The sequence below is a fragment of the Carassius carassius genome, chromosome 45 (assembly GCF_963082965.1).
Source record: "Carassius carassius chromosome 45, fCarCar2.1, whole genome shotgun sequence".
Classification (NCBI taxonomy): domain Eukaryota; kingdom Metazoa; phylum Chordata; class Actinopteri; order Cypriniformes; family Cyprinidae; genus Carassius; species Carassius carassius.
The window spans coordinates 4,954,646-4,980,262 of NC_081799.1; the positions used below are offsets into that span (position 1 = coordinate 4,954,646).

The 25,617-nt window shown below is 37.1% G+C and overlaps 1 protein-coding gene across 2 annotated transcripts in view; it reads right to left on the reverse strand.

Annotated features, from left to right (window-relative positions):
* Positions 1-1,159: 1,159 nt before the first annotated feature.
* Positions 1,160-25,617, reverse strand: part of cntfr (ciliary neurotrophic factor receptor) — a 192,005-nt gene continuing 167,547 nt past the window's right edge. Inside the window, exons 7-9 of one of the 2 annotated variants that reach the window (XM_059539326.1) lie at positions 10,894-11,083; positions 6,831-6,948; positions 1,160-2,288 (exon numbers count right to left, since the gene is read on the reverse strand). In XM_059539326.1, coding sequence (XP_059395309.1) covers position 2,288; positions 6,831-6,948; positions 10,894-11,083 — 309 coding nt within the window. In that variant the 3' untranslated portion in view covers positions 1,160-2,287. Of the gene's footprint in view, positions 2,289-6,826; positions 6,949-10,893; positions 11,084-25,617 lie in introns of both variants that reach the window. The other variant, XM_059539325.1, reaches the window with a different exon arrangement.

Consider the following 25,617-nt stretch of genomic DNA (forward strand, 5'->3'; position numbering starts at 1 on the left):
ATTGAATGTGGGAGCAGACATACTGTCGAGACAGGGGCTGAGGCCCGGGGAATGGATGCTTCACCCCGAGGTGGTGAACCAGATATGGAGAGTATTTGGCACAGCCCAGGTGGACCTCTTTGCGACTCAGGAGACATCGCAATGTCCCCTCTGGTTCTCTCTAGTTCATCCAGCTCCTCTGGGACTGGACGCTATGGTACAGACCTGGCCGAGGCTTCATCTGTACTTTTTTCCCCCTGTCGCTCTGCTCCCGGGAGTTCTGGCGAGAGTACGCCGGGACGCGGCCCGTCTACTACTAGTAGCCCCGTTCTGGCCGGGCTGAGTATGGTTCTCAGATCTAGTCTCGCTCCTCGACGGCTCTCCGTGGGAGATACCGATCACGACAGACCTACTCTCACAGACGCAGGGCACGATAATTCACCCTCGCCCGGAGTTGTGGAAGCTGTGGGTGTGGCCCCTGAGGGGGCGCAGCTGTTAGCAGCTGGTCTCTCAACCAAGGTTGTTGAGACCCTACTCCAATCCAGACCTATAGTTCTAAAAATCATTCTCAATATTTAAGAATAGCAGAATCTACACCACAGCTATAACGATTAAGGCACAGAGAAATGATATAGTTGGAATAATTTTCAGAACTATATTTTTCCAGCTGATGAATGATACAAACATTGACAGCCAATCAGAATCAATCCTGCCGTAACGAGCTCGAGAATTTAAAGCGACAGACACAACTGCGCTTAAAATAAACACAATATCGTTCACTGGTGTGGATGCTAATATCGTTATCTTTATAGTTATCGTTTAGGTTTTCGGGGCATTACTCATACATTTTCATATGTTTGCTGGCATCTACTTATAGTTGGGTTTCGGAGTGGGCCTTCATGTTTACTTTTATTTAAAAGACTGAATCCATACTTTATAAAATAGTTTTGTAGGGTTGCAGGTGAAAAAAAATAATTTGTCCCTTGATAAAAGTTAGATAATGGCAAACATTCTCTAAAAACACAAACAAATCTATGTCCGTTAAATACAGGTTTGAGGGACTATTTTGTAAAGAATTTTGGTATTATGTTGGATCACCAATATTAAACCATTTGAGAAATGCAACACGATCAATGATGGACACGAACAAAAAGACTGATAGCTTCTACTCATTGTGAAATGGTCACATTTAATGAACAACTTCTCATTTTATATACATCTATAAAAAGAACCCAGATACAGGTTACAAGAATCTAAAGCTAATACATACATTATTAAATAATAAACTTTTCTCATGTTAAAGATACATATCATAGTTTACAAAATATGATCAAGGAGAATTAAGCAATTATGAAGGTTTGAAAAGAAAGAGTGTGAAAAAAGCAGACCACAAAGAAATTAAACAAAAAGGTTCTAAGGTTCTAAAATTATATTTTATTCAATGATAACCAAAACAAAACGAAACTATATTTCTTGAAGAAAGTAGTATTAAACTGTGATATTGACTAGAAAAGTCTGCAAAAACAGATGGTGAAAGGCAAAAAAGGCAAAGAATGAAAAGATGTTTCCGAACGGTGCTTCATCTTCAGAAGGTCTGACACGACACGTTGTTCTTCTTGTTACAAAAGGCGGTCCAGACCAATTTGTTATTTACAGTTCCAACTTCTCTGTGTTCAGGGGCCAAAAAATGATAAAAGAAAAAGCGGTAAACAAAAAGAATACAACAGATATTAAATGATGGCCTTCAAAATAAGTGTGTTACTCTTCAGTCTTTGAAGCTTGTGAAGATTTTGTACTGCCAGTTTCAATCCCTTACAGACACAGGCTTGGGGAAGCTAGGGATCATGAACAAAAGAAAAACAGTCCAAGTCTTTGGCATGATGAGTTAGCTGTATGTCATGGAAATCGATGTTACACAAAATGAGCGTTCTGTCCTCAGAACAGTTTGAAGAATCGAAATCGGCTGAAAAATGTTGTGAAAAAAACGAAAAAGAGGTGGATGCATTTTGTTTTGTTTGTTTTCTTCTTGTGCTGCCAGGCAGGTGAGTCTCGTGTCCCCAAATCTTTTGCTCCCCTGGGGTTCCGTTCCTGTGTCTGCGTCTGGTATGTCTTCATCAGAGATGTTGAGATGTTTTATTGTCCTTTTGTCTTCCTTTTGTAATTGTCAGCATTTATTAATCTTCCTAGGTCTTTTTTCTTTCGTGAGAATAAGAACTTGAATTAAATTATCAATGCACGATATCTATTAACATGTGCAAAATAGAAATAGAAGACTCCTCTTTTTTTCCACAGGAATGAACCTTGCACATCTATAAAAATGAAGAAAAGAAAATATATGTTAGCTTTGTGCAATCATTCATATCTTACTCAAGGGAAAAAATACATTTTGCAAAAATAATATCTATCTATCTAAATCTATCTATCTATCTATCTATCTTTATTTTTTTCCCCAGAAGTAATTCTTATTATCAAAGTAATTTTACATAGCAATATTTATTTATTTATTTATGCAGAAATTATGGTCACTATACAACAAACATGATGTATAAATAATTGACAATTTAAACAATGCACCATTTTTCATGTTAGCACAAATACATTTGTGTTGTAACTGTAATAAAAAGTGGAGTGGAAAGATATTTGCTTAATTGTCATGGAAATAACTGTAATAATACAGAGTTAGAATGGCTCTAAAGTAGGCTTTATTTTCTTTACACTAAATAATTTTCTGTTTGGTGTGAAATACGACCTGGACATGAACTTTACAGATTTTGCATGATACATAACCTCTGAACCTTTGAATGGCTGCTAGATTTAGTCACCATGCTAGTCTTCAAATAAACTTCAAATAAATGCCATAGTCAACTCCTTAAACAAATCTGTTTAACATTCCCCAACTGAGTACATTTATACAGCGGTCAGCCTACTAGAGTTTAAATTACCAAGACAGTATTGCAAATGAGAACAAACAGGGGCCAATGAGAGCAATATCCAAATGGCTCCCACTTCATGGCAGTGGGAAGATGTAATTGGTGAGCAGCCACCCATGATGTTGCCTTTAATTTTGTCTTGGCCTGTTACGGGCTGACCAATTAAATCTCGCTCAGAACGGCTGGATGCGGAGGTATAAGGCGAAGGTATTTCTGGGTGTGAGTGGCTGTCTCGGGAGGGTGAACACATCCTACCCCTGAGGTACTATCATACACTTCCTCCTGCCTTCCAGCTCCATGCATGAGCTTGCTTTAATTAGAGATAGGCTCTTTATGCTGTGTTGCTGAGTTGGAGATAACAGGCATGCTGTAAACATATGGCCCGAGTGCTAATGAATATCAGGCTTGTTTCTCGAATATCTCCTCCTGCTTTCTGTCCGTGCAGGGGATTGAAGAGGGTTATGTGGCTGTAAGCACCAGTAACTGGGTCCGTCCCTCAGTTTCTCAGGCGATCAGGGTGGATTGTGCCAGTCTAATGAGCCGATGGTCTCTGGCTGGGACCTGTATTGTATCGCTACAGTTTTTCAGGATGGAAGCCACCCTGTAATGGTGTCAAAGAGTGTTAATTTTACATAATTACCAGAAAGCACAATAATCTTTGTTTTGAGAGGGAAACGCTTCCAGTAGTCTGCCGATATCTAGTCCATTAGGTGTAGTACTTATGACTGTCAAGAGCGAGCGATACAAAATGGAAGTACTGTGAGCACTTGGAAAATGAATAAGTCTGAGTAGAGTTAAGACTACCACTTTCTAGACTTAAACCCAGATCCACTAAGACCTAAATCAAAACCAGACCCCCTGAGACCAAGATCAATACCAGACCCATGAGACTACGATCAATACCAGTCTCCTTAAAACCCAGAACAATACCAGACCACTTTAATACCTACATCACTAGCACACCCCCAATTACCCAGACCAGACCTCCTAAGATCCAGATCAATAGCAGAACCACTAAAGCTGAAAATATACTTCCCTTGTACGTGTTCCGCTTGGGCTCACGGACTGTTTGCATGACATATTTATTGTCATCAGTATTGTCTGTTGATGTCTGCACACACGTCCTAGTTTTTGTGTCTACGTGGACTTGTGTAGAGACAACAGCGCATATGGAAGTCATTTGAGCCTTTCAAAAGAATCGTCTACGAAATGAAGGTTTAAGCAATAAAGCAATCCCAGCGCACTGTGATCCAGATGAAAACCAGAACCCTAAGATCCAAACCCAGACAAATACCAGACCCACTAAGATCCAGATCAACACCAGAACCACTAAGATCCAGATCAACACCAGAACCACTAAGATCCAGATCTATACTTAGACTAGACCTCTCAAGCCATGCATCCAGACTACATTTACACAACACCGTTTTCAACTAAAAAATGGTATACATTTTTATTGTCCATTTACACGACAACGCCACTTTGGGGGCCTGACAGCGTAAACAGCTTTCAAAGTACACGTTTTTGCAAAGGATACAAACTGTCCTCCAACCAATACGCTCGTATAGGTCTTTTGTCCAAATCGACAAAAGGTCATTTTCATATTAATATTTTGTACTCTTTTATTCGCACTCTTTTATTTGGTAGATTATTGCGTTATACCTTCATATGTAATCATGCTATCATGGGTTCGAATCCAGAGAATGGACATGCACGTAAAAATCTATATGCTCAATAAATCATAATTTATCATGATTTCTGTTAGGGTTAGGTTTAGGGATGGGGTTAGGTGTGGTCATTCAAACGAAGCCACCTAATAAGATATGTAGGAAATACTGTGAGATCGATGTAAAAAGCCCACACATTGCATTTAAATAAACGCGCTTTTTGATTGGTAATGACGTCATATGTCATTTCATGACGACAGACGCAACGCAATACTGTCATTATTTTTACGCCCGCTAGAGGGCGCTTAACTTTACAACGTAAATATAGGTTGTAATAAGGTGCTTGCACAAATGACCTAAATGGTCGTTTTTTTGTTGGAGGACAGGCTCAAAGGATATTATCATCTCAGTTTAAACTATAAAATCATGAATTAATGATAACAATTTTGACATGTGCATGCCTATTAGGTTATCAATAAATAGGAATGCGTAAAATGCATTTATGTACACAGTGTTTTTTTACATCGCCAACTACTGGATTGGAGTGCACAATACAGTCTATTATAGCCTATATATATATATATATATATATATTTATTTATTATTATTATTATTATTATTATTTTCTTTTTGATGACTCCCCTCATCCCCTGAGGTAACAACAACTATATTGAAGGGGTTTTATATACAGCAGTCAACAGACGACCATATAAAAATTAATAAATCTTTTTATTAGTTTGTGGATTTGCTTGAGCTAGAAAGAGCTACTGAACATAAATAAAATGTGCAAAAGGATTTTGAAAAAATACCCTTAGAATAAGGTGACCAGATGAGATTGGTGGGGATGGGGGGGCTTATGATATTAGATTTCGTAGCCTATAATAAAAGGTAATGAATTTAGAAACCTTAATTAAACACATTTTAGAGGTGGCGGTACACTCAAGAGCTATATTTGGAAGTGGTGGTACTGAGTACCGGTGCGTACCGGCCCACTTAAACCATTGTAACTGTGTCTTGTCTGAGACCCAGACCCTGACTAGATGTGTGGTCACAATTACCTTCATAAACTTTAGTCATTTCAATTGGAATCAAAACGATTGGGGATTTTGCATAAAGGCAAAAGGTTTTCCCATGTAGATTTCATAACAGGTTCAAGTTGATAATGTGGATTCGCCATGTTGACCAAAAGAAACCTGCTTGTAGGATTTTTGTGTGAGCTGTGCTTCATGTCTCACTACATTACTGACAATGAACCTTTTTAGCCAAATTTAGCCAACAATTCCCTAATGTGACCATGACTTAAGACTAATCGAACATTTATAAGTTTGGTGAACTTTCAGTGAACTACTTCAAGTTTTAAGACCCAAACCAAAACACTGATCAACGAGACCCAGACCAAGGCATATGTTATGTGTCCTATAGAGGTCTAAAGACCAAAACCACAAAATCAAGACTCCAACTCTGATAATCAGGGGAACAAACATGACACAGCTTTGGTTACTCACTGAGTTACAGTATCTGTTTAACCCCTTAACTGTCACTCACATTTTTGAACATTGACTTTGTGCACGATCCCAATTAAAATTTTTGTAATTCATGAATAAAAATATTTTGTAACATGATATTGATGTACCATTTACATGGTAATGCAATGTCTGATTTTAAAATGGGTTTTAAAGGATGAATTTTGAAATTTTAAGTTTTCAGTTGATATATAATTTCTGATGATTTCTAAAAAGTGATAGAGAAAAGGCAACAAAGAAGTCTTTTTTTTTTAAACAAAGGTCAAAACACCAGTTATAATTTAGATTTTTGAGGGTGCACTCTTGTCATAAATTAATCGATTACTTTTCCTACATCATTTTTAACAAAAACATTGGTAAAATATATATTTGGGAGTTTTAGACCTTTCCAACGATATATAGTCTATCAAGATTATATTTAGATTTAGATTTAATTGTAATATAGTGAAGTAAATGTAGGCGACACAGAGGGGACGGGTGACAGTTAACAGGTTAATAAACTATGTGCATATGTTCTGACTATTAGTTAGTTATCGGTGTTTCAAGTGTATTGTGAGCTTGTATTGTACATAATTAGGAAAAGTGTAGTCCAGCTGCATGAATAATGTGGTTAGCCTCTTATGATTTTTTGATTCATTGTTTGCATTGTTTCATTGAAAGCTCATGATCCTTTCTCACATAAGATCAGTGAATGAGATGCATGGAAATAGCATTGCAGTGAGGTCACATACCACATGATGGACAGCAGGACGCAGGCCAGGAGGAGGTGGGTTGACCAGAGAAGGGTGGAGCAGGCCGCTGTGGGTTCACCCACTCGTGGTGCGGCTGAAGGCGGTCCAGGGGTGGTTTCTGCCAGGGGAGAAGAAAATGGTTTTTATTTCTAAGTATTTTAACAGGAAATGGTGTGTAAATCCATGGTTCATGTACAAAATAAGGATGAATGATACAAAATGACATTTAATTCATTTGTTAATTCCTTAAACAATACAATGACAAGCAATAAATTCAATGACTTGAATACAATGACTATGTTTTAAAATGTGTTTAAATTTTATTATTATTATTATTTTTTTTACTTTTTAGCTATAAAAAAAGTCATGTGGCGTGACCAACACCAATAACTTCCAACAGACCCTCATGACTATGTGTCACTTACATTATTGAATAATTTTACCTTTTTATGACTAGACAAGGCAATTTCAGGTTATTAAATGTCATGTGAGACATTAATTTTCATAGTGTAAGAAAAATATAATTTTGCTTTTTACTTTAATTATGCCACTTTTGTTTGATGGTGTATAGATATAAAATTATTAAAAATAAAGACATTCAAAATAAATTTATAGATGTTGAAAACAAAATTACTAAAACATATTTACTCACCCTTAAAGGGATGGTTCACTTTCAGATTAAATTTTGATAAGTTTTAGTTTACCTCAAGGGCATCCAAGATGCAGGTTTCTTTGTTTCCGCAGTATTTCCCATTTTGATATTTTTAGGTCAAACCGTTCTTGTCTGTGACTCATATAATGGAGGTCTATGGTCACCACCTCAAAGAGCATGCACAGAGAAGTCCAAATTAAACAATTACCCATCGTAAGTACACACTGATGACCTAAGACACGAAATGAGCGGTTTGTTAAAGAAAACGAACAGTATTTATATAGTTTTTACCTCTTGTACACAACCACATCCAACTGATCTGAGGGGGCGAGTGCTTCCTGATGTGACGTGCGCGCGCGCTCTGGCTTAGTCTGCGCAAGCGCGGAAAGTGCCGGAAGTGATCTCTCCATGTGTACATCACTCATTGTTTACAATAATTGTCTATGGTATACACAGAGATTTCGGGAGTGTTACCTTTCACTGTGAAGATCTAAACATATTTAGACATACAGGAAATTGCAATGGAAGACGATTTCAATATATCAACAGACAATGTTTAATTTTTTCACAACCATATTTATTTGAACCAGAATACACGGATCAAATACTCAGGAGCGATCCGCTGCAGCAGCACGTCTTCAAGCCTCAGAGAGACAGAGATCTAGTAGCAAGTGTTGTGAGATGCCAACAGAGGTGGAGAGCATATGTTGTCATGAATGGAACAACCACAAGACGATGACGAGGACATTGACCGTATCACATCACACACCTGCCTGACTGAAGATCCTGAGTTTTCTCCGCTGTTAAGAAGCAGCGTTTTGCACGTTGTGTTTAGTTTGCCACGTATAAACTGGAGGCGACGTCCAAAGCCAGAGGGACCCAATGGCACGCCGTCAATAGAGTGAGTAATGTGTTTTATTTTTATTATAATCACAACGATTATAGGGTGCATTATAAACAAATGAATTAATTAATTACAATTACTGTATTATATTTCAGACAGTGCAGATTGGTGATGTAACGTGTGGTAAACAGTAAACAATGAGTGATGTACACACGCGAGACATCACTTCCGGCACTTTCCGCGCTTGCGCAGACTAAGCCAGAGCGCGCGCGCACGTCACATCAGGAAGCACTCGCGAACTCAGATCAGTTGGACGTGGTTGTGTACAAGAGGTAAAAACGATATAAATTCTGTTCGTTTTTTTATACACAAACCACTCCTTTCGTGTCTTAGGTCATCAGTGTGTACTTACGATGGGTAATTGTTTAATTTGGACTTCTCTGTACATGCTCTTTGAGGTGGTGACCCTAGACCTCCATTATATGAGTCAGACAAGAACGGTTTGACCTAAAAATATCACAATGGGAAATACTGCGGAAACAAAGAAACCTACATCTTGGATGCCCTTGAGGTAAGCTAAAACATACCAAAATTTTATTTGAAAGTGAACCATCCCTTTAACAGTACAGAAAAAAAACTAAATGAAATGTGATTGGTCACTTTTCCCATCAGTTTGACAGTCTCTTCCTGTGTAAGTGAGTGGATCTTGGAGTCAAAAGTCTGGTTACATGAGACATTCATTATAATAAAATAAACTTTATATCTGTAACTCATAATACACTACCATTAAAACAGCATTTTGAGTTAACTAAACAACTGCTCCAATGCCATCTGGTCATTTTCCTGCTGTGCAATTTCCAATTCAGTTGACTTCACATTTTAGTTATTGTTTTCATATCGCTTTTTTTATTGTTTTATTTTGTGCAGTGTGACAATGTGTGAAATGACTCCCTGAAAAACACTGCAGATAAAGTTGAAAGAGCCGTCTCGCGCAATGACTCTCATCTCAAATTAAGCAAATAAAATGCTGAAATAACAGGCAAAGGAGGAATTACTACAAGGACGTTCTGTTTTACCCAGGAGAAAAGAAAGAAAAGCTTTTAGAGAGAGTGTTTTGACAGACACCTCACAAAACTACATGCAATTCTGCTGACTTTTTATTTCTTTCCTCCGTTCCAAGTATAGTGTGGATTAAATACGCTGAGTGCATGGAGGGGTGGAAACTCAATACTGTCTGCTGGATCAAACCGAGCGGGGCAGCCGTCACTAGATATTACTTCTAATAACAGTCATCAAGTTGTCAGTGCTATTTATAAAACAAAATATACATAGGCTATCACTAGGGTTTTCAAGTCAAGATTCTCTTTGTCCATCCCGAAAGGACCACAGTATCAGAACTCATAAATCCCAAACTGGGATGCAATGAAACTAATATTGCAAATAGGCCATCAGAACTTCAGCTTTATTTATTGGTTTCTCTTTTTCTGGCCATTAAATCACTCAAAATACTTGTACAAAGAGAGTTTGTAACCATAACTTTACAAAGCATACAGAAATGACTCACTGTTGATCTGCACTTACTGCACACTGGGTTGACTAATACTACTATAGTATAATAGTCTTAACAGGATGAAAAACAAAATGTTTATTTATTTTTTTTTAATTCTTATTATATACTAAAACCACGCAAAGAACGTTCCTCATCACTGAAGTGGGCCATGATTTCAGTCTAACCTAAGTTACACACTCCTGCAAAACTCACATTATAATCTGTGACGTTTCCTACACAGCAAAATAATTAGATAATAATAATGAATAATAATAAAATAATTAAAGATACATTGTATCTGCACTGTTTATGAAAGAATTTGCAAGAGTGCAGAACTCAGAGTACATGCTTAATGAAATTATATTGCGACACCCCTGTAATGTGAATGAAGGGGTAGTGGTACAGTCCATAAAATATGCTCTATATTCGAGAATGTGCACATTGATCGTTAAACTGAAGAGATGTGAATTTGGAGGATTCTGTGATAGTAATTTTATTCCAGGAACTGATTGGGTGGTGAAAAGTGTCTGTAGAATGGAGTCAGGGCTGAATTCAGACCTTTGCAGTAGACTGTGAAGGACTATTCTCATTTCTGAGAAGGCTTTGTGACTGGAGGCCGAAGGCTAAGCTACCAAAAGAATCGCGGTCTGTTTTCTTTTGGATAAATGGACTGAAGAACTGAACACAATTTGACCAGGAGCATGTGCTGAGGAAGTAAACAGGGTTGATTTGAGTTCACACTGGCTGAACGGACAGTACATGGCTATTTCTGGTGTCTAAATTAAATATGGCATCTCCTTATAATGTTTATCCTTAAACTTAACAGAACCTGATGTCAATTCCTCATGAAACTCAGAGCGCTTCAACTATTCATTTGTTGGTGAAGCTCTCTGACAGCAGAGGGCACCTTGACTTTGAGATGCAGGGCTACAGACACCGTCTCCTCATTATCAGCCACTATTATTGTTTTATGGGAGGACAGAGAGTAGTGTGCGTATTGCTGGCAACTCATGCATACCTGGGATAATGTCGCTCTCAGTGGTGGAGGTGATGGGCTTGGGTTCCTCCATCCAGGGGGTGGCATGGACCGCCACGCTCCAGTCGCTCCAAGTGCCGATCTCCATGTCCTTGGCCGCCAGTTGGATGATGTACTCTTTCCCTGCGTAGGCGTCGGTAATGGTGTGGGAGGTGCTGTCAGAGAGCTCCACCTGTCAATCAATAACAAGAGCCAATCAGGGATATGGAACTTATGGGAATTATGCGTGCTGTTGAGATGATTACATAAAGGATGCACACCATGAAGAATGTATCTTTAGAGGAGTTTGTGGTAAAGGGTTGATCAGTGGCTTTTGGGTGGGTGAGGGGGGCTTCTTGCCATAGCTAACAGGAAATGATGGGTGCAGGGTGGGTTTAGATCATGATGCAGGCTGGATTTGAATATGCATCTTGAAACAAACAAGATGGATTTTCAATAATTGGAATTTAGATTACGTAAATGCAAACATTAATCTGGTATTAAAAATAAATAATGAAATCAAACAAACAAACTAATAAATAAATAACTATTTAATAGTAAGTAAATAAATAAATTATATTTTCACATTTCTATAAAATTATCAGTACAGCAAAAATCTATTAAAATTATATTTAAGTTATAATAATATTACAATTATTAAGGTGCCCCTAAGGTAATATGATCGGTTCGCTAAGTTTTGTCATGGCCATGAGATATTAATTTGAGGGAACGTCATATTAGCTTGTAGGAATGTGATATTATGTCGTGGCCACGAGATCATTTTGTCGAGGTAACGACATCCTTATTTCGTGGGTTCGAGATTATGCTGAGTGAACGACATTAATTTCTCGTGGCCACGACTTCTTATGTTGAGCGAACAACATGTTTTTCTTGTGGCCATGAGATTAATGCATAAACAATCCTGCATGACCATAGCAACCCGGGATTATCAGAGATTGATTCATTAATATTTTATTTTACATTTACATTTAGTCATTTAGCAGACACTTTTATCCAAAGTGACTTACAAATGAGGACAGTGGAAGCAATCAAAATCAACAAAAGAGCAATGATATATAAGTGCTATAACAAGTCTCAGTTAGCTTAACACAGTACACGTAGCATGGGATTTTAAATAATTTAATAAATAAAAAGAAAACAAATAGAAAAGAAAAAGAATACAGCAAACTAGTGTTAGAGGTCTTTTTTATAATTTTATAATAAATGAAAAAAAAATAGATAGAATACAAAAAGTTTAGAAAGGTAGTTAGAAAGAATAGAATTAGAATAGTGAGTGCTAAATGTATTATTATTATGATTATTATTAATTGCATTTACAAACAAAAAGCAACTACATGTCCAGGCTTAAACGGAGAGTTAGACTTTGTACCATTTCTTAAATGAAATTTTTTTTTTTTTTCTTTTGTCTCTCATTCATTATATTTATGATGATAATTCCATGATTTATTATTTTTGTGTGAGATGGTTTGAATTTTTATTTTTTTTTTGTCTCATGCATTATATTTATGCTGATATTATTATATTTATAATGATAGTTTCACACTTTATGACTTTTGTGTAAGAGATGCAATTTGAATTTCCCTTCTTTTTTTTTTGGTTTTTTTTTTTTACCTCTCTCTTTGAGTTGCTTTACACAGAGTGACCAGGTGTTACTAATTTGATTAATTAGCTGTTGTTAAATGAACTGAGACATTGTTTGTAATACACACCCTGATGAAGGCATGTAGCCGCAACGCGTAGGTGTACCTCTCACCATTTTTAAAAAAAAGCAAGCCAAGAATGTAATAAAGGCTTTTTAATTTTTTCACTGAGATATTCGAGTGCCTTGGAGTTCTTGTCTTCAGAGATTTACTATCCCACAACCAAAGAGCACCGAGACTTTATACCCCATGCAGCACTTTTGTTTTTGCATTACTTTGATGCATTTACAAACAATTTGAATGAATTGACTTCAAATAATAATAATAATAATAATAATAATAATAATAATAATAATAATTATTATTATGGTTTCTTACTACTAGATTTGCATTTTTACTTGCATTTGAATAATGGCACTTTATAATTACATAAATATTTCAGTTAAAATAAAAATAAAATAAAAACTAAATCTCAAAGAAAATGCAATATGACCAAACAACATGTCTGAGTCATCAAGTCTGTTGATAGTCCACTTCCTGTTTGTGTGCTGCAGTGGATTTGCACACACCTGAGGACCACCTGTGGACTATTTGGTGCCTGTGGGTAATGAGGGTCACTTGACCACAACAGAGCAGAGCACAAAGATGCTGGGAAGTCCCGTGCATGTCTTGGCCGCTTTGAGGAGGGGGACATTTGACTAATGCACTGCAGCTGAGGCCTGTGAAGGGAGATGAGTGATGGTAGAGACGGCCCAGCATCTATGACTCATCCCGTGCATCCATCACTGGCCTGTCCTGCACTGCTGAAGCTCCGGTCTGGAACTCAAAATCATGTGTGGCGCTCAGTCGCAGTTGCTTAATCTGTGCTTTTTTCGCTCTTTATCTGTCGCACAGCAGGACTGCGGAAAATTCAGAGCTTTCTTTTTCAATTTATGAGTTGCAATGTTCATTGACCATATAATGTTGAACTGGAATGCCAGGAAGATTTTTGTTTTTATTTAATTTAAATGTAAGTTGTACATTGAAGAGTTGCATGAGTAGAAGGTTTTATTTATTTATTTTTTTTTTGACAATGTGACTAGCTTTCATTATTTATTTTGACTTATTATGCCATTTTTTCTCAAGTGGTAAGGCAAGGCTTAGTAGTTGAATTGTAGTCGAAGAAATTAATTTTTTATCCACAGAGCTATGCAGCATACACAAAAAAGCTAACATCATTGTAAAGTGGCATATATATATATATACAGTTCAGTTCTGAATGGGGCACAGACCTCACACACATGCCTGGTATAGGTGGAACAGTAGAACGGGAGAATTACTTCGCCCACAAAGTGAGATCCCAGTGCAGTATACAAAGTGCAAAGCATATTTTCTGAAGAATTTACTATTACTTCATTGGCTCCCAGGTCTCCTAAGTACAGCTGCACAACACAGAGAAAAAGTGAGCGGGAAAATTGGAGTGTGTTTGCTGTGAGACTCACAGAAAACCTCATCTGCACCTGAGCTGCTCACAACAAAGACCAAAAGAGTTTTTTTCTACTGTGAATTTCCACTAGCAATGTCTGCAAGTCCATTTCCATCTAGTGTGCGCAGACAAACGCAGCATGTGTGGCGGTTAGTCTCCGCATTTACATTTTAATTGAACTTTATCTTTCATAATTGGGAAAGAGAGCATTGCTCATTTCCCCAGCGCTCCTCAAAACCCACAAAACAAAAGCTGCATCCTTTTCATTTCAGATTAAACCATGTTCTCCGCGCTTTCCCCACAGTGGGCACTGGGCACCTGGGGCTGTCAAGTGTTTGATTCGATTATTATCAAACTGCAATGTGTTACATCTATTGTACTATATTTCAAGCTGAAATAAACTAAAATGGCTTTGAATTGTAAATGTGTGCTATTCATTCTCAAAATCCCATTCACATCAGTGACAGTTTCTCAGTTTGCGTGTCTATTTCTGAATGGATGTTACTGGACAAAGAACGGTATAGATATGGCATTGACCCGCTGAACCCTCAACCGATGGCATTCGTTTAACTAAACAATGGCAGATGGGGAGTATTTGTGAAATTTACTACCCAGGCTCATTGGAAATACATGGCTCTATTAATACATGCCTGCAAAACTCAAAACTCAATAAAAAAAAAACCTACCTATACATATGAAATCACTGCAGTTTCCAGTTGAAATGCATACAAGACGCAGCAAAAGTAAAAGTAGTTTAGATTAAGAAAGCCTAATTTTCACACAACTCTTTGCACATTATTACGTTATAAAAAGATGCAATCACGTACGCTATCTATACTTGCTAACTGTAGAAGTTTCTTTCGGTACATTTCGGTATATAGTGTGCGGTATTGCATCTTTTTATATTTTTCACAGTTATATTGGACTAGGTTTGTGGTGATTTAACATTATTATGTTATGATTTCCAAACTATTTTAACATGCTGTGAAATTTGAAAACCAATACATTTGAATGTTAGCGTCACATACATTATGTGTGGGTTTTCTAATACAGTAGGTTTGCTCGATAGCTCGATAGATGAAAACTACAGTTCGACCAAACAGCCCAAACCTGTGTAGAATGAAAATAAAGTAGCAGGGTTTCATCAACCAGTGTGTTTTAATATCACTTTTGCATTCGTTAACACTATCGGGTAGGTTTAGGATCGGGCTTGGTGTTATTTTCCAGCACGAAAAAAAAAAAAAACTTAAGTGACACTCCTCTGACATTTAAATTCTGAATCACCGCAATACGTACCTAAACCAACGTAATAAAAACACTGTAAAATGTGCCTTAAGCAACATAAAAAAGTGTGGCCACAGTCACGCATTTAACATGTGTTTTAGCATTGCTCACTGGACATTTCACTTTTATAAGGTACATAATATCGGTGCTGCAAAAACATAACCACAAGCAAACATTTCCAATGAGCCTGGGATGGAAAAGTGTCTGGTAACAGTCATTATTTTTGCAAATTACTTTGTTCAGTTACATAAATGATTATATTTACAAGGCTGTTTTGAAACAATAAGGAGATAGATGGACTGTATCCGATTTGCTGTAGCCATTTGGAGAAATGTCAATGAACATTTAATGTTTGGTTCCACCTGTGATTCTCTTCCACAAAGCATTTCCCGATTGCTATCCTTTTGTGAACGCTGTCAGCACCAGAACTGGTAGTGGGAGTCAAAATGTCCGTCGTAAGCCCTGGCATTTTAGGTTATATACTGTAAACCCTCAAATAAAACACTAACATCAGTTAAAAAATAACTAGCTGGTGGAAACCACTAGCCAAAGATGAGCCTTTAAAGCCAGAAATTTGATCTTTAGATTTCTGTTGTCTGCTGCTGGATCAGGTAACATCGCACAGTGCAGAGAGAAACAGAGAGCAAGACAGATATAAAGAATCGAGACAAACAAGACAGTATGCATCTGATGTCTGAGGTGTACTATTAGAAAGAGCTATTTATATAGCCGTATCATTATGTACCAAACACGCTCTGACCCTCATACACGGCTACGCCTCGACAATCCCAGGCGCCTCGCTGCATCCTGGGCTTCGCTCAGTGCGGCCAAAGCCCATAAATAAGATTATGTGTAAGTCTTGTCATTGGAACAGCGAGGAGAGGATTTCTGTCCTAAATCACATATTGCAGTGAATGAAACAATGAATCAGCTGCACACAATTTCACTGGGTCCTCATGAGACAAGATAAAAGCTGTCTTTTCCATGTAAATCTAAGCTTTTGTCCCAAACAGTTGATTGGTTTCTATTTCTACAGTGTTACATCCATACTGACATTTTATAGGTCCAAAATCCATCTGCATATAACCATCCAAAATGTAGAAGATTTTTAGCTGAAATTCAAATCAATGGCTACTGGCACTTTAAGAGTTAAAAACAACAACAACAACAACAACCTTATCAGGCCACACAAAATTAATACATGTGGCTCCTGAAGATATATTGAAGTGAAAATTGAACAGTATTTATAAAATTATTTTACATTGGTGAGCAAGTGATGTAATAATATGATAGATTTCTCCAGATCTGATGAAGAAACAAACTCATCTACAGTCGTGGCCAAAAGTTTTGAGAATTACATAAATATTAGTTTTCAAAAAGTTTGCTGCTAAACTGCTTTTAGATCTATGTTTCAGTTGATTCTGTAATGTATTGAAATATAATTACAAGCACTCTTTTTCAGGACCTCTGCAATTCGACTGGGCATGCTCTCAATCAACTTCTGGGCCAAATCCTGACTGATAGCAACCCATTATTTCATAATCACTTCTTGGAGTTTGTCAGAATTAGTGGGTTTTTGTTTGTCCACCAGCCTCTTGAGGATTGACCACAAGTTCTCAATGGGATTTAAATCTGGGGAGCTTCCAGGCCATGGACCCAAATTTTCAACATTCTAGTCCCCGAGCCACTTAGTTATCACTTTTGCCTTATGGCACGGTGCTCCATCGTGCTGGAAAATGCATTGTTCTTCACCAAACTGTTGTTGTATTGTTGGAAGAAGTTGCTGTTGGAGGGTGTTTTGGTACCATTCTTTATTCATGGCTGTGTTTTTGGGCAGAATTGTGAGTGAGCCCACTCCCTTGGATGAGAAGCAACCCCACACATGAATGGTGTCAGGATGCTTTACTGTTGGCATGACACAGGACTGATGGTAGCGCTCACCTTTCTTCTCTGGACAAGCCTTTTTCCAGATACCCCATACAATCGGAAAGGGGCTTCATCGGAGAATATGACTTTGCCCCAGTCCTCAGCAGTCATTCACTATACTTTCTGCAGAAGATCAATCTGTCCCTGATGTTTTTTTTGGAGAGAAGTGGCTTCTTTGCTGCCCTTCTTGGCCATCTTCCAGAAGTCTTGGCCTCACTGTGCGTGCAGATGCGCTCACACCTGCCTGCTGCCATTCCTGAACAAGCTCTGCACTGGTGGCACTCCGATCCCGCAGCTGAATCCTCTTTAGGAGACGATCCTGGCGCTTGCTGGACTTTCTTGGACGCACTGAAGCCTTCTTTACAAGAATTGAACCTCTTTCCTTGAAGTTCTTGATGATCCTATAAATTGTTGATTTAGGTGCAATCTTAGTAGCCACAATATCCTTGCCTGTGAAGCCATTTTTATGCAACGCAATGATGGCTGCACGCGTTTCTTTGCAGGTCACCATGGTTAACAATGGAAGAACAATGATTTCAAGCATCACCCTCCTTTTAACATGTCAACTCTGCCATTCTAACCCAATCAGCCTGACATAATGATCTCCAGCCTTGTGCTCGTCAACATTCTCACCTGAGTTAACAAGACGATTACTGAAATGATCTCAGCAGGTCCTTTAATGACAGCAGGTTTTTTTGGGATTAAGTAAATTTTCATGGCAAAGAAGGACTATGCAATTAATCTGATCACTCTTCATAACATTCTGGAGTATATGCAAATTGCTATTATAAAAACTTAAGCAGCAACTTTTCCAATTTCCAATATTTATGTAATTCTCAAAACTTTTGGCCATGACTGTAGATATTGGATAGCCTGGAGGTTAGTACATCATCAGCAAATTTTAGTTTTGGGGTGAGCTATTCCTTTAATTTAGCACAATTTCCAAACAATTAGTCATTTATACTGAAATACAAATGTAAAATATCCTTCCCATTTGCTTTTAGCTATTACAGATAAGGGAACAGATTATAACATTTACCAAGCGGCCTTTCTAGTGCATTAATTCATATTTATTTTAAATGATTTTAACTGAGCTTATAATGAGTTAAAATGTAAAAAATAGCACTGCATAATGAAACTAGACACAAAGTAAACAGACATTAGAATCTATTAAACAAACTCTCTTTTTTTGTTCTCTCTTCATCTGCCAATTCAGGGGATGATATCAATTATTTATTTATTGAGTTGCTATTCAGATCTCGTGCATATTTCATTAGTGCTCTTGTTGCATACAGACAAATGGGTCTCTGCGCTTGTATTTTGCAACTTGGAACTGTAGATTTGAACCCTGGAGTAAAACTTGTGTTTACTCAGGGATTAAAATGAATTGGACCACATTAGCACTTCTTTTATTCAGCTAATCTTAAGTTTTTTTTTTTTTTTTTTTTTTGCTTTTCACTTGCCATCCCTTAATTCTTTGCGTATTCTTTGTTTACGGATTATATCCTTTATAGAAAACTGCATAGTATTTGTGTTCAGATGTAGTAAAAAAAAACTTTTTATGGAATGACTTTAAACAGCTAGTTAGTTTATTCCCATCTGTTCCTCTAAAATGCAGAGTGCACCCATGTCTTGGAACAACACAAACACTTCCCTCGGTGTGTATTTGAAACCCTCAGTCCATGCAGTTCAGGTTAATGCGCATACTTGGCGAACCACAAGTTCTAAATCAGTTACTTTGAGAATTAACTGTGTTTGTTTTGCACTCTCGTCGTTTGGAGAAGATGGACATGGGAGCTGTAAACCATCAGCTGGAATTAGTCGTCAATGATCTATGATGCTAATTTTGAGCACTTCCTGTTCTGCTAGACTTCATGGAGTGATAGGAACGGACACATCAAGAAAAAAGAAAGGCAAACTGACAAAATGAGGGAAGTTGTTAGTGCTAAGTGCAAATGAAAGCTCGAGTGTCCAGATACAGCCAGATACTAGATTTCCTTTTTAAGACTTCAGTCTTTGAAGATAAAACGCTGAATTAGAGTGCAGTAATGAGTCACAGCACACTAGGTTCTGGATTTGGTTCAGGAAATGGAAGTGATTTGTATTTATCTTTTTATTTTTTATCAGGTGCTATGAAGTTTAGCATAGCACGTTTGAGAGCATATTTTTGTGAACGTGAACTTGTTACAGAGAACCCTTGTATCACATCAAAAGGGTCACTTATAGACTTTAAAGACTTAAATCTGGCACGACATGAATATTTTGGGCCACATCCATCCAATACTTATTATTAATATTATTAGAACCACTTTACGGTATGCATTATTTGAGTTGAAACAATTTCCAAGTAATCGGAAAGAGAATCAGCTGCAGCGTACTTACAAGAACATACCATAAATAAATAAGTAAACTAACAAATAAATGAATAAAGATTTGCAATTTGTAAATTGAATATAGAATGTCCATCTATTTAGATTACACAGGTTTAACACACAAACACACAGAACTACAAATCTGTCAGTAAATAAAAAAAAAATAAAAAAAAAGATTTGTGGAACACGCAATATTCATTTTGATTTAGCAATGTTGATGATCAATATGCAAACTTGGTTATTAAACCCAAAAGAGATCGTATTTGTTCCATTTATGTATAACTGACAAATATGCATCAACTGTGTGCTATAGATGTACAGACATTTTATATGAATTTCAAAAATATGCATCTTAAATTTAGGTCTAAATATTTTGAGTGCATACTCATGTAATGTCTCAAACAATCTGCAGCGTCAGGGTTTCAGATGTCAGTAACCCAGCTGGAAATAAATAACGGATGAAATCACAGCAAAGCATGAGAGATAAAAGAGAGTTCCCACCCTGACCTACTGTATGTCCACTGCACACAACTCATTTCCATTCCGCGTTCACGATGTACTGAAAGTACCTTTGAAAGAAAACCGTGCAAAATCCTGCTTAGTCCTGTTTGGCCTAGTCCACTTTCATGGTGATATTATCAACAGAAGCTGTTTACAGTCTTTCATGTTTGGTCAAGCAGGCATCAGGTGGGGTGAGCCGCACTCCACTGCCGTCAGCTTTAAGCACAGCTGGGCTGGAGGCATGAATGTGGGGAGGTGAGCAGAATTTAGAAAATATCACAGCATGGTGACAGTAATCAGCCAACAGTGACTGCTGGGAGTCTGGCAGCTCCATTTGCTGCTCAGTTGCCGACATGCAAGTCAGAAATCTCGAGCTATTTTCTGTATCTTTGTTGGAATCGCTTATGAGAGCTTTATACCAACATATGTCAGCGTAGTCACAGTGTCTTAGCAGACAGAAGGTCTAAAATATGCTGAAAGACAATTTGTTTAGTGATTTATTTATTTTTCCATGTGTACTGTGGCTCATAATACTATCCTAAGTATATTATATTTGTATAATAAGCATATTTAATAACAATTACCTTACTAACTAACTCTATTATTGATTATGGACTTTAAGGAGGAAGTAATGATTTAAAGTTAGCATCCTCTTAAAGACTGAATTTGTATTCAGTCTTTCAGACTGATCACGGTTAAAAAAATACATTTTAAGTTTAATTTATAACGTCACATGTCCTCGATTATTCAAACAATGAACAAATTATACAGCGAGCAAAGAACATTTACATTATCAAAGAATATCACTGAATTCAGTGTAGCATGAGTGTAAGCACTCTAAAAAAAATACTGTATAAGTTATGATCAGTGATGTTGTCTGCAGTGTATGATGAATTATTCTCATATTTACATCGCATGTACGTCTACACCTTGTTTCTGAGAGAATTCGCCAAAGTGCACTGACCAAAACTTTTGCTCATCAGCGTTGATAATATTTAGTAAAATCCCATTAAATAATAGAAATATTAAAGAAAAAAATATTGAACTAAAATCACAAATATATATAACTCTGTGTTCATTTGTATGTTCATTTGGGCTAATATTAGGATTTTATCAAAAATCGCCCACCATGGGCCCGCCCTGCAACATCAAGCCACGCCCCCAGCACCCACCAAATAAAAAATGTTCCCACGGCTTTGTTATCCAATGCTACTGTGTTCATGTATGTTTGTTCTAAAAGATTCTCACTATAATTTTAATTAAAATGATTGTATCTTTATAAATAAATCCACTTGAAAGATATGCTATAAATCAGATCTCGCATCTGTAGCTACTGTATACAGCATAGCTATAAGCAGATGGAAAGGTAATTTAAAATTGTCTTTCAGTATTGTACACACTGATTCCATATGACGTTCTGTCTTCTGTGGAACACCAAAGAATATATAAAAACAATATATGTTTGGAACAACATAAGGATGAGCAAATGATGACAGAATCTGGCACCCATGACTTTAAACTGACAGCCTTGTTACAGTTACAGGTATTCTGTTACTCTTCAAGCCTGGATAAAGCCTGCAACTGATAATTCACAGAGTATAACATAATCTCTTGATCTATTAATTGCATGTGATAGCTCCAGCTTTTAAGTTCCCCTCGGCATTGAAAGCTACACAATAGCACCTTCCTCATCTGTTGAGCTATATCAGGGGGGACATTATAAATTCATCCCATTTCTAAAAGGTGCAAAAAGGTGCTCAAAGCAGCAGCACTCAGATCTGCCGCTCATTGTGTATTACATTTACAGTCTGTATTTTCATCTTAGCATCAAAGATGGGTGTTGAAAACAGCTTTGCCTACACCGTGAGCGGAGGGGAGGCCTGGAAGAATGGGCGATTTCTACATTCTTGAGAGATTACATAAGGGAGGGCATGGTGACCCCTTTCTTCCCACAGTATCCTGTCCGATTTAACTATAGCACCCTCTCCTGACTTAAGGCTTTTGGTATGGAAATCATGGCTTTAAGGGATGTGGATTCTTTTATCGGGGCATTAAATTCTTGGGCTTTTTACTTGCCGTTGTGTATCCAAGGACAATTCAATATAAGTATCCTAGCAAGAAGGAAGGCAACTTTTATTTTTTTATTTTTAGGACCAATGGTTCTCAAATGGGTCAAATCTGTAAAGTGAGTCGTAAGACTGTTCTGATAGGGTCAAAAACAGCAGGGGGAAAAATAATGCTAAAGCTAAATAATGAAAGGCAACTAATGACAAATAATACAATTGAGTATACAACCCGAATTCCGGAAAAGTTGGGACGTTTTTTAAATTTTAATAAAATGAAAACTAAAGGAATTTCAAATCACATGAGCCAATATTGTATTCACAATAGAACATAGATAACGTAGCAAATGTTTAAACTGAGAAATTTTACACTTTTATCCACTTAATTAGCTCATTTAAAATTTAATGCCTGCTACAGGTCTCAAAAAAGTTGGCACGGGGGCAACAAATGGCTAAAAAAGCAAGCAGTTTTGAAAAGATCCAGCTGGGAGAACATCTAGTGATTAATTAAGTTAATTGATATCAGGTCTGTAACATGATCAGATATAAAAGCTTTGTCTTAGAGAAGCAGAGTCTCTCAGAAGTAAAGATGGGCAGAGGCTCTCCAATCTGTGAAAGACTGCGTAAAAAAATTGTGGAAAACTTTAAAAACAATGTTCCTCAACGTCAAATTGCAAAGGCTTTGCAAATCTCATCATCTACAGTGCATAACATCATCAAAAGATTCAGAGAAACTGGAGAAATCTCTGTGCGTAAGGGACAAGGCCGGAGACCTTTATTGGATGCCCGTGGTCTTCGGGCTCTCAGACGACACTGCATCACTCATCGGCATGATTGTGTCAATGACATTACTAAATGGGCCCAGGAATACTTTCAGAAACCACTGTCGGTAAACACAATCCGCCGTGCCATCAGCAGATGCCAACTAAAGCTCTATCATGCAAAAAGGAAGCCATATGTGAACATGGTCCAGAAGCGCCGTTGTGTCCTGTGGGCCAAGGCTCATTTAAAATGGACTATTTCAAAGTGGAATAGTGTTTTATGATCAGACGAGTCCAAATTTGACATTCTTGTTGGAAATCACGGATGCCGTGTCCTCCGGGCTAAAGAGGAGGGAGACCTTCCAGCATGTTATCAGCGTTCAGTTCAAAAGCCAGCATCTCTGATGGTATGGGGGTGCATAAGTGCATACGGTATGGGCAGCTTGCATGTTTTGGAAGGCTCTGTGAATGCTGAAAGGTATATAAAGGTTTTAGAGCAACATATGCTTCCCTCCAAACAACGTCTATTTCAGGGAAGGCCTTGTTTATTTCAGCAGGACAATGCAAAACCACATACTGCAGCTATAACAACAGCATGGCTTCGTCGTAGAAGAGTCCGGGTGCTAACCTGGCCTGCCTGCAGTCCAGATCTTTCACCTATAGAGAACATTTGGCGCATCATTAAACGAAAAATACGTCAAAGATGACCACGAACTCTTCAGCAGCTGGAAATCTATATAAGGCAAGAATGGGACCAAATTCCAACAGCAAAACTCCAGCAACTCATAGCCTCAATGCCCAGACGTCTTCAAACTGTTTTGAAAAGAAAAGGAGATGCTACACCATGGTAAACATGCCCCGTCCCAACTATTTTGAGACCTGTAGCAGAAATCAAAATTGAAATGAGCTCATTTTGTGCATAAAATTGTAAACTTTCTCAGTTTAAACATTTGCTATGTTATCTATGTTCTATTGTGAATAAAATATTGGCTCATGTGATTTGAAAGTCTTTTAGTTTTCATTTTATTCAAATTTAAAAAACGTCCCAACTTTTCCGGAATTCGGGTTGTAGATAGGATTGCACACTGCATTGATTTATCAACTTCTAAAGTAGATGGGAGAAACTAATGGAAGCCATTGTGAGTTGTCACAATTATGAAAAAGTCATATTTTGATATATAAAATCACATTGAAAAATAAAGTCACATTGTAGGATTTAAAGTCACACCGCAGGATATAAAGTTGCAAATACAAAATACAAAATCACATTGTAGGACTTAAAAGTTGCAATTATGAGAGTTAAAGTCATAAATACAATATATAAAGTCACACTGTATATAAAGTTGTAATTTTAAGATATAAAGTTGCATTGTAGGTTATAAAGTCACAGTTATGATATATAAATTCAAACTGTAGGATATGAAGTTGAGGTTCTTAGATTTAAAATCATACTACAAGAAATCACATTATGAGATATAAAGTCACATATACAGTTATGATAGAAGATATCAAGTCACACTGTAGGATATAAAGTCGGGATGATAAGATGAAGTCACCTTGTAGTATACAAGTCACAGTTATGAGATATAATGTGATTTCTTGTAGTGTGGCTGTATTTCTCACAACTGTGACTTTATATCCTACAGTGTGACTTTATATCTCATAATGTGATTTCTGGTAGTGTGACTTATAAAGTTACATGGTAGGATAAGATTATAAGATATAAATCGCATTATAGGATATGAAGTTGCAATTATGAGATATAAAGTCACAATGTAGGATATAATTCACAATTATGAGATATAAAACACATTGTAGGATGTAAAGTCACAAATATGAGACATAAAGTGACATTGTAGGAAATTAAGTCACAATTACGAGGCATATGGTCACAGTGTAGGATAGAGCTGCTTGATTATGGCAAAAATCATAATCACGATTATTTTAGTCAATATTGTAATCACGATTATTTAACATGATTATAAGGGGGCCTTATGACCAAAACTGTCAATAATAAAAAAAGCAAAGGACAGATACTATAAAATAAAAAGACTATAAAACAAAAAGACAAATGAGACAAACTGTGCTTTGCATGCACAGCATTCTGACACATTTTTGCGTGTATTTGAGCGTTCAGGCGTGCTCCTTGAGATAAAAGATAACTTTACATGTCCATGTTCTGTTCCATCTCTGAGCACATATCTCTTCCTTAGGAGCAGTGCAAGTTCTCTTTCATGTTTTTAAAAACATGAATAAATATACTTTGATAAATCAAGCACATTTTGCAAATGTCATGTCACATAATTTCACAGATTTGCATGGGCAACTGGGCTTTTATGGAGGAACGAAAGCACAGCGCATGCAAAAGGGGGCTGAATGTGGCGCAATAATCGTTTTATCTCGATTATTGTATTTTCATATTCTTTGGAGGTCAAAATAAAACTTGAAAATGTTTTTAAGATTAATTGCACAGCCCCAGTGTAGTATATACACTGTATGATATAAAGTCATATTGTAGAATATAAAATCACAGTGCAGTCACATGGCAAGAAATCACATTGTGAGATATTAAATAATATTAAGAGATATGAAGTCACACTATGAGAAATCAAACTGTGAGAAAGTCACAACTGCCAAATATAAAATCAGTGCAACACATAAATTCACATTGTGAGAAAGTAGTCGCAATTGAGA